Raw genomic sequence first — 10,507 nt, forward strand, 5'->3', positions numbered from 1 at the left:
AATAAAAGGTATTTAAGCTACATTTTGAACATCTAAAACCGTCCAACACTTCATGTTAACAGCTTGTTTTCTTCAGGTCAGACGTGTTCAGACTGTCAGGAAGCTCCTCTGGTTTCCTCTGCTGCTCTGGTTACTGCTGGATGACATAAAGAAAGTGCTGTACTTTATTTACTTTGAGCAAGTGAACGACGTGTTCACAAGATCATTAATCCAGCAGATCATTAATCCAGCAGATCATTAATCCAGCAGATCATTAATCCAGCAGATCATTAATCCAGCAGATCATTAATCCAGCAGATCATTAATCCAGCAGATCATTAATCCAGCAGATCATTAATCCAGCAGATCATTAATCCAGCAGATCATTAATCCAGCAGATCATTAATCCAGCAGATAATTATTCCAGCAGATCATTAATCCAGCAGATAATCCAGAGGCGGTCTGTTCGGAGAGTTTTACTCCAGGAGCTGCGAGGCTTTCATGCTCCGTTCAGACCGAGCTCTGCTGCCTCTGTTTACTGACTGAACCAGCCGCTGCTGCTGCTGACGTCATTACGCTTTTGCGTGATACTGCGTTCAGGACAAGCAGGGAAAACTCACCAATCTTATGCCAAACCGGTCGCAATGATGCATTTAGGTACCGAAACCTGGTACCGTTTGATGTTACGTGAACAGATACTCTGTAGTACCGACAGAATTCGGTCTGTGCATAAAAAAGTATCGAATTCGGTACCCATCCCTAGTTACAGCTTTGTTTTTATTGTTGCAAGGTGATAGGTACAAGATGCTGAAAGTGAGAACAATCAGAAACTGTGTGTTTGGTCAGTCAGGAGAAATAATARGTGCCAAAACCTTTCACACGTCTCAGCCTGAATAAGACTACAACCCTGTTCACAGCTGATGTGTTCTACATCCTGATGATTGGWACTGTAGTGATGTCAACTAGAAATACTGGTACAGCAGGACAGCTTTCTCACTGCCAGAGCCTGCTCTCTGTCCCTGCATCCATCACAAATCTGTCCGATTGAGCTCCACACTCTTCAGAAGTCAGACTCCTCCTTGGACAATGCTATGGTACGGTGAGTGGGTCAAGAACTCGTGTGAGCGGGGGGCTCATAAGTAGGTCCAATGGGCCTCATGCAAGAACATGTTCGTATTCTTATCCTAAATTTCTCTTACTTTTGTTCATACAAAGGTTTTGTACGAACATGTCACGTCAGATTCAACAAACTCTTCTATCTTCAGGAAAAGTGTGTAAATGAGCTGCGTAAGCTGATGAATGTGTATCAGGTGCTCACACACGAGAAGAGGAGATTAGCATAATTACCACCCTAAAAATTTAAATGAAATCGTTCCAAGATCGATTAAATCAATTTTTTATCCAGCCCTACTAAAAATCATAAAAAACTGAAATGCTAGTAGAAAAAAATATAGAAATATACTGGATATATTTTAWGAGGTGTTGGTCAGTACAACCAGGACAGGGAAGTGAAAAAGAAGAGGAAAAAGCGTGCGTTTGTCCTCTACCTTTGGACTTCTTCACATCAGGTTCTGGTTCAGCCTCTCTGATGAACTGGCCCAACTCATTCACCTTCCCAAAAGTCATCTTGCTGTGATGACGAAAAGGACAAGAAACAATGAAGACAGTCGACAGAGCAAAAAGGAGAAAACCCATTAAAGCACAGCTGCAATTTTAGTAAGAAGGGGAAAGAAAATCTCATTTGATAAAACAACAGGATGACCTTATTTTGATAAAAAGGGAAATTAAAACATTWTCAATTAAAATGTAAATTTAGAAGTGGACTTGCACGGTCTCATTTTACAGATTAATCATCTGTGATTAAATAATCCAGTAACACTAAAACTCACCCTGCATATGGCCGCTGGTACAACGTCTCGGGGTCCAAACTGGAAATATCTACGGTGATCACCTCGTCAAAGTTTTTCAGAATCTTGATCACGGCTTTTTTGGCACCTTGCTGTGGTGAACGACACAACAGTAGAGCAGGAAGTCATGTGACGTTACTTGGTTTAATGAGAGGAACGACCAGGACCTCGTTATTCCTGTCATCTGGCAGGATGGGTCTAAATGTCAGCAGACCGAGAACAGCCCCAGGGAGGGACGGAGACGTTCTGAGCTCACCTGATTCTGAGAGACCTCGCTGCTGTTTGAACCCGAGCGGTCGTTGTCCGCGGGGCCGCCCTGACCTTGAGAGCTGACATTCACAAACTCATCGGCCCGCACCGAATTGATGAGGTCACTCAGGTATTTGTAGTAAAGGTTGCTCGACAGGAAGCCGGGCAGGTACACCTGCACAGAAACACAATGAACACTGGTGCTAAATAATCTAATCCTGTGTCTGTGCACGATTCTGACCTTTCCTCGCTCATAAGTTTCCAGCTTTTATTTGATTAAAGCAGGCTCATTTGTCACTTGAGTATATTGCACAATTTATTAGCGAGACAAGACATTTTAAAGGAAAATCATCACTTCYAAATAGCATAAAGGCAAATTTTATAAATTCACACATCTCTAAATGTTTTAAAGAAAATTATTGCATAACTATGAAGTTCGTGAAMATATTCTGAATAGTGTTAAAGCAGCTTCTGCTCCAAATTCTAAAGGCCCTGACACACTTTGACAGCTTATGACAAACACTGAAAACGGAATAATAAAAACTACTGGAAGACTTGGATGTACACATACAACAACTAGCATGTATATATAATCTACGTGACTAAATTCACAATAAAAAAATTTCATAAGTTGTCTAAAATGTTACAGTATAACAGGAGCCTTAACATTCAACAACTTATTTCTATAAAACCCWATCATAATTCGGGATTTACGTTTGCTATAATCCAAGCTGACAAAATGCAAACATTTTGATGTAAAAACTGCACAAAAATGCAAACAAGATCAAAATAAATGTTAAAGCTGCTGCCAGTAGCTAACTGAAGCTACCTTGTTAAACACGCTCCTGTCTCCCAACAACACTTCTAGTTTTAATGAGAAAATTCTGAGCTCAGATACAAAGTAAATCAACGAGTTTTGTCCACACTCCTAAGGAATTTCAGAAAAAAGATTTTGTTCCCTTAACAATGAACGACACAGTGTGTGAAAGGAAATGTATAAATTGTGAAAATAAGAAGTATTTACATGGATGTCTTGGAAAGTTTAGGTGGTTTAAAAGTTGCACTGTGACATTAAATATTTGTAATAAGTATAAATGCATTTTTGGAAAGATAACATTGATGACACATTGGAAAATAAATGTTTTACGCTATGAGATGAACAGTTGTTGAGYTATTTGAATGTGAAGTAACAGGAAGTGATGTCAAAGGGGAATGTCTGCATGTAAACAGAGTTGCTACAACGGCTGACAACACAGACTGTAGAGAAGAATCTGATGTTTCTTTAGATTATTTTCAGTCACTATCAGTTAGAGATGAAGAAGAAGTCAGAGTTCAAATAAGATTGTTTCAATAAATAAAGACCGAGGAGRTCCCCTTTGATGTCACTTCCTGTTTCACTTTAGTTGAGCCAAGTTTAAAAAAAACTTGCCACAATGAGACAAATTGAGTTAAAAAAAAATCATACGAATTAAGTCAAATTTCMTAAATATAAAGATGTTTCCTTTYACTTTTTGTATTTCAGTGKTYRGCATGTCACAAGCARTTTAAGATGAACATTTTGTGGTAAAATCTTCATTGAACCCTAAAWGTGAAAGAGTGTAAAAATCAAACAATATCAAAATACCAATTCWGTCATATAAATGTCCATGTTCTGTGATCAAATTCTGAATTTATCTGTTTGTACTGTGAAGAACAGATGACCTACACAGCTCCAAAATCCACTGTCAAAGATTTATTGTTGTCTTTCAAATAATTTTCCACATTTAATTTTTTCTAGGCGACATAACATAACATCTACTAAATGCCACGACACAGTGTTCCTTATCATGCTGCATGTCTTGTGTTTTTTGTATTGTTTTGATTTTTTTTTTCTCAGAACAACACATGAAGAGTAAAGAATCAAAAACCCAAGGTGGAAACAAAATAACTTTTATGCTTTGGCATCTTTGATAACAAAAATTCCTGTTCCTCTTCTGCAAGCTTTTTAGATGTTGAGTAATTCCCGAGTCCACATTCAGGATTAAGCTACTCTGATTGCTACAGAGTCTGATTATCAGATAATCTGACCTTCTCCATGGTTGTCCAGGCCTGTCTGAGTGGAGTGGTGAAACATTCGGGGAGAGGCCCACCCTCCCTGCAAATATTGGACTCTATCTCCATCCGCACAGAGTCGCCAAAGCCTAGAGGGTTTGTAGCCTGGAGCGAGAAATACCTGGAGAGAAAACAGAGAACAACTGAGCTCAGATTAAGACGAAGACTTTAATTCTAATGAGACAAATACTCAAAACTTTAAAACTGTCATTCGAAACCAAGGTTGTGTTTTACTGACTTGTGGGCGACCACAGCAGCATTTACTACCAGAAACATAGTAAACAGTTACTTTTACTTGTTTGTCCCATTTGTAGTTATAGAAATACAAAAGAAAAACCGTGCAGTGTATCCTGAAATACTCATATAGGCTGTGCAAATAATGAATAGACGGTAAAAAGCTTTCTAAATACATAGAACWACTCCATTATTACAAGTCGACAACAATAAAACTGCCCTTCTGTCAATTTTAGTCAACAATAAGTCCGTCAGTCTGCTTGATTTAAAACCATATTTGTGAACCTTGATCACATTAAACAGCAGAGGAAAGGACCTACTTGTCATAAAGAATCATGGCATCGTTTTGAGCCTCCTGGCCATCATACTGGCCCTTTTTAGCTGCTAGCTGGTTCTGGAAGTTATCTGCTGCCAACCAGAACTGCAGTACATTCATTGCTTCTTCTTTCTCCATGTACTGTGAAGGAGGAGACACAGAAAACAGAAACAAAGGCSAATAAAAACCCCTTCTTTGCTTCATGTGTGGTTTGATATCTTTGCTGAATCTTGACGTTTGTGCTTTTGATGACAAGAAGTCAACAGGCGGTGCAAACTGTGTGTTTAAAAACAAAAAACACAAACATGAAAATTGGGCCCACTCACCTCCGAGAAGTAGAAGAGAGCTGACTCACAGAACAAGATGTCAGCCAGGAACACGGAGCCACTCGTCAACACTTCAATCTGGTATTTACAGAAATGATGGCTCCGCAGGAATTCACTAAAGTGCCTGAAAATCAGAGAGCGAGTGGGAGGTGAAGACAGCCGGCAGCCAAGATGTCGAGGTGGTAAAGCAGTAACGGGAACCTCGCAGAGCAAACGGTAAAGAAAAAAAAAACTGAAACAGAAACTCACTCTTCCTCCAATATGTCAAAGACCACCGACTGTGCAATGACAAAGCAGTTTGGGTCCACCATGCCATCTTCACCACATATTTTAGCTACACACAGAGAGAAAACACAAAAAAACTCTGGACTTCTGAAAAATWCATTTTAGGAGTCACAGTTTTTATGACTTAAACACATAGATTATTACACAGAGTAATAAAGCAACAAAGCTTGATGTTTGTATGTGTGTACCTGCTTTTTAACTTTTTAGGACCACAGATTGTCTAATGTGGTGGAATGCCATGTTTGGGTTAGGGGTTAAGTTTAGGACTAAGGTGGGAACTGAGCGGTGGGGCAGCGGTCAACCTTGGCAATCAAACAATATTATAAAACTAAAAATATATGACATTTAACATTTATTATTATTATTATTATTTTTTTTTTTTTTTTTTTTTTTTTTTTATTATATAAATTTTTTTGTTTTAAAAAAAAATAAAATTATTTATATATGTGTGTAGAACCTTTAGGTCACAAAGTTGGGAGTTTTCCAACACAGCTGGAGCACTTTAAGTTCATTAGGGAGTATTTATTCTACGCTCTGTAAAGGTGCTTTTATGTGAACGAAGACAGTCAAAGAAATAAACCTGCTCTTCTTCTGTCACCGTCTATTGCGAGGTGTTCTACAGTACATTAACGGWCAACGTAGGACACCGAACTTCTGTGAAGAGATGACGAAATCATTCCACATGGACTGTGCCAGTAGTATCCACAAAAACAAAATCAGTTGTATACCACGCCAAGTGACGGACCGCTGCAAGAGGAGGTCATGTAAAAATCAAAGGATGATTATAAAAAAAGGTGTGGAGACGTGTACCACGGGGCAGCGAGCTTCACTCTTCAGTCTTGGTCACATCCTCCGTGGGATGGGAGACGAGGCAGGGAACAGGACAGTCGTTTCTGTCCACAGGAGTGTTTTTCCTTCACTCTGGTCGCCTACGGCTGCAGCTTCATAGTGTTACAGAGTTGGAAGATTGAACAATGGTTTTACTTCAAGTTTTGAGTTGGTCCAGGCCTGAACAATCACTCATCCACGCTCTTTCTCTCTCTCACACATCAACTGGGGAGGTGATAAAATACTTTGTTCCTTTTAGGAGTAATGCAGTTCGTTGGGGTGTAAAGCCCGGCTACAGTTCATCCCTGGCTTGGCCTGTGTCTGCAGGGTGTGAGGGACCTTTGGTTCCTTAGTGGGGTCATAACTACAGGAAGAAAAAAAATTAATAAAAATAAAAAAAAGGACACATAAGAGACACAGAGTGAGGCGTTCTACCTTGGTGGACTTTCCGGGGCTGTCGTGGTTTGACTGGTGGACGACGTCGTTGACGATCATTTTGGCGATCTGCCACGCCATCTCCTCCTGAGCCTTGAATTCAAGGATCACAGCAAAAATAATCATTTATATTCTTTGACAGCCACAGTACTGCAAACTGAGGGGAACGTGGACACGTGCAACAAATAATCTTACAAACTTCCTTCCTCACCTCGTTTGAGTTGCCTTGAACCCATTTCTTCATCGCTTGAGAAAACATGGAGCCTGGAAGGAAAGAAGGGAAACAATCAACCTCAACAAATCTAAAACTAATCAATAACCAACTCTGTTTCTACTCCARGTGTTTCTATTGATGTCATTTCRCCACTAGAAAAATTGTGTGATGGAGGTCAATGGAAGGCAAATGAGTTTAAATCAAATAAGCAAAAAAGAGGATGGAGTTAAAATAAATAAAAGGTATTRAAGCTACGTTTGGAGCATCCAAAACGCGTCCAGCGCTTCAAGTTAGCTGCTTGTGCTCTTTAGGTCAGACGTGTTCGGACTGTCGGGAAGCCCCTCTGTTTTCCTCTGCCGCTCTCTGTTTAATGCTGGATGAAATAAAGAAAGTGGNCTCATGGTACATTTGGTAAAAGCTTCAAAGAGCAGCACGAGGCCCCCAGAGGTGCTGGTTGCAGACCCCTGGTTTAGGGTAAAAGTCAGGACTAGCCTAAAGAAGGATAGAAATACAAAACTTGTGCATTTTCATAGACTTATCGTGCGTCTCTTACCAATGATGTCATTTCTGATCTGTTCTGTGATGGGGATCGGCCTCACGGCGTCTGGAGAGATGTACTTGGTAAAAATGTTTACAGCATCCTTTTCTATATCTGCAAAGACACAAAATAAACAAAAGCTCATCATCCGGTGAAAAACAAAGAATRCTTACGGTCATTTTACGTGACTAATTATTTCAGATTACTGGAAATGATTAAGGAATCAACTAAGGAGAAATAAAGGTTTTATCATCACCAACTTGATAAGAAACAAAGTGAAAAATTTTAACTACAGCACTGTTCCTCTGGTTGTACGTATACTTCTGGTACAGAGGGACAACAATCAGCTCYAAGTGAAGACTTACTTTTCATGAGTTGGTCAGAGAGATCTCTTAGAGTCCTGTTTGGCTGCCCCTTGGATGGTGTCCCTGTCCTGGAAGGTGTCCTCCTGATGGGGGTCTCTGATCGGGACGTGTTGGGTCTCAGGTCTGACTCTGAGCTGGAGGAATCCCGARGGTCAGGCACCAAAGAAGACCCTCCGCCGATATTGTTGCGAGCGAGGTCGTTGGCTACGTGCTGAATGAGCTCTGGGCCGTCAGGAGAGACGGCGACCGGCTCGGCCAACGAGCTGTGCTTGACGGAGTTGAGGCTTTGCGCTCGGACTCGTGACCAGCTGGTAGAGCGGAAACTCTCGGCCTCGAGCCAGAAGCGAACCAGGTGGTCTGCGCCCCGTTGTTCCATGAAGTGAGTGTAGTGGGGCATCGCTACATTGTCTCGTAGAACCTGGTCTACCGTCTTGGACAGCCGAGAGCGAGTCTCCTGGGGCTGATAGTTCACACTGGAGTGACCTGAAACAGACAAGATCACAACTGAGAAACCAGTTTAGCATCACCGACAACAGTAAAGATTTTATACTCTTATCCAAGCACACAACATTAAAACATTACTGGTGATAGGAATAACATTTATAATGTACACTGAACAGTTTTTCTGTAAAACTACATTCTTTTTTCAAACCAGCAGCAGATACATGTAGAGAAAATAGGATTTTCTGTGCTCAACTTCACAATTTAAAAGGAGCACTTTCTCCAGGTTGAAAGCAGCTCTGAGCTGAATTTAAACTCCTGGATTTTTGTTTTGAAGTCCAACAGATTTTCATCTCTCTGGGGCCTAAGAAGTGGACTGAAACTATGTAATTTCACAGATGATTTAACCCCCGACAAACGTCTCTCAGTGGTGTGTCAGAAACGTCTGTGCTCCGTCATTCTTACGGGTGTATGGAGTGGTCAGCAGGGGCAGTTTCTGCAGCTCGCTGTCAGAGTCCAATCACAGCAGACTCTGTAATACAGCTATGTTTGAACACTGAGAGGGGAACAAAATACAATCACTGTACAGTTGGCCACTTGTTTTATTTTGCAGCGACTTATACACAGAGACTGTCTGAACGAAATCATCTAAAACTGGGAACAGAAAAGATGAAACATTAGGTGTCATGTTGAGTTGCTTTTCGTTCAACTTTTTAAAAAAAATTGGACAAAATCTCCTTAAAATTGACAAAGAGATGAAGAAACTCCTGAAAACCGGTGAGGAACCTCTATCTGAATAATCATGAAGCCTTCTGCTTTAACTGTATATTTTATTATCAGTGTATCTGTGTACATTATATCTGCTTAAACCCATTTAAATCATGAGTCGATAAGGACAGAAAACTTAACTTCATGGTTCATTACAGCTTACAGGTCAATGTGGACAAAACAGGGTAAAACGGTAACAAATAAGTAGAGCATTTGCATTTCCAGTAAAAAAAAAAATGCAGTGTAGATGCTTAATGCTGAAAGATATTTGTCTTAAATAGCTTTAAAAACATGGCTTAAAATAGATCAAATTAGCACAAAATTATAAAGAGCACGTTTGCTGAATTAAGCAGTAAGAAGCTGAAATTATCACAAAAAAGCAAATATAGCTGAAAAAAGCTCAAATTAGCTAAAAACACAGAAAACATCTAAAATGACTAAATGTCAAAAAGAAAAAAAGCTTACATTGGCAGAAAGAACAAAACGTCTTAATAAGCAGAAGAATAGCAATAAAAGGTTAGAACAATAGCTAAAAAAAGCCCAAAAAAAGAAGCTAAAATCAGGAGAATAGAAGCCAAAAGAAAGAAATTTTAAAAAGCAGAACCAGAACAAAAGGTAAAGTGCAGTAAAGATTTATGAAGAGTTTTTAGGATGTTGAAGACAGCTCCATTCATTTTCAATTTGGACAAAAAAAACTAAATATTTCAAAAAGTATAAACTGGAATGTCCTGAAGGAGTTGAACAGTTTGATAAATAATAACACAAAAATTGAGATTTGTGCCAAAAAAAAATGTATGGAAGAAAAAAAATATCTCAATAATAAGTGCCTGTTAAAACCCAGTTTCCTCTTTAAATTCCACATTTCTGTTTTTGATTAAAAGCCACAGTGTGTGACAACAGAAAGCCTACAGAGTGGTAGATGTTGTTAYCTGGCCTGCAGCACAGCTTTGTCCACTCTCCGACCAACGAGCCCATACAGGTTCTGTCTGCTACCTTCAAAAAGCTTCACCGTCTCAGTCCCGGGTGACGACATCCAGGAGCCTAATTATAGAGCAGATCTGACTGGCAAACGAGGAGGAAGACATGAATGCTGCAGGCCAAGTTCAACCAGACAGCTTCAGCATGAGTCGCTTTCCTTTAACAGTGACGCACGACTGCCACAGACAAGATTATAGGGGAATGCAGAAAGTTGCACAAATCAATGAAATGTTTGTGTGGTTTGTGAAACGTTACACTCTGACACACACAATGCAACATGGGGATCCATAACTGGGAGGTTACGATCTGAGTTTAAACGTAACTTCTTCAAGATGTCAATTTTTGTATAAGATGTAGAGGATTTTTTATTTATTTATTTATATTTATTTATTTTTTGCTATCAACTGAAAACTGAATGTGATTAAATTGCAAGTTATTCATCAGTTCCTCTGAGGCTGGGGCTGCTTCAGAACCACTTTTACTGGGTCAAACAATGTTTTAGTCAAACAGAACCAACAAGAATGAAACAAAAAGTGAAGAATTAGAGAAAAAA

At 39.7% G+C, this 10,507-nt stretch overlaps 1 protein-coding gene and 1 long non-coding RNA gene across 2 annotated transcripts in view; both read right to left on the reverse strand.

Annotated features, from left to right (window-relative positions):
* Positions 1-10,507, reverse strand: part of akap10 (A kinase (PRKA) anchor protein 10) — a gene marked incomplete in the record, with an annotated part of 16,785 nt that overhangs the window by 1,639 nt on the left and 4,639 nt on the right. The window contains 9 exon segments of the mRNA XM_014016457.1: positions 1,527-1,609; positions 1,869-1,978; positions 2,143-2,310; positions 4,203-4,347; positions 4,781-4,917; positions 5,103-5,226; positions 5,352-5,436; positions 7,418-7,516; positions 7,768-8,250. Of these exon segments, the coding sequence (XP_013871911.1) occupies positions 1,527-1,609; positions 1,869-1,978; positions 2,143-2,310; positions 4,203-4,347; positions 4,781-4,917; positions 5,103-5,226; positions 5,352-5,436; positions 7,418-7,516; positions 7,768-8,250 (1,434 nt within the window).
* On the reverse strand, positions 5,822-6,995 carry LOC106523135 (uncharacterized). The gene is made up of 3 exons (XR_001310862.1): positions 6,862-6,995; positions 6,651-6,743; positions 5,822-6,579 (listed from the first exon to the last, which is right to left on the reverse strand). It is a non-coding gene; the product is annotated as an uncharacterized LOC106523135 (long non-coding RNA).

This window comes from Austrofundulus limnaeus, unplaced genomic scaffold (genome assembly GCF_001266775.1).
Source record: "Austrofundulus limnaeus strain Quisiro unplaced genomic scaffold, Austrofundulus_limnaeus-1.0 Scaffold145, whole genome shotgun sequence".
NCBI lineage: Eukaryota > Metazoa > Chordata > Actinopteri > Cyprinodontiformes > Rivulidae > Austrofundulus > Austrofundulus limnaeus.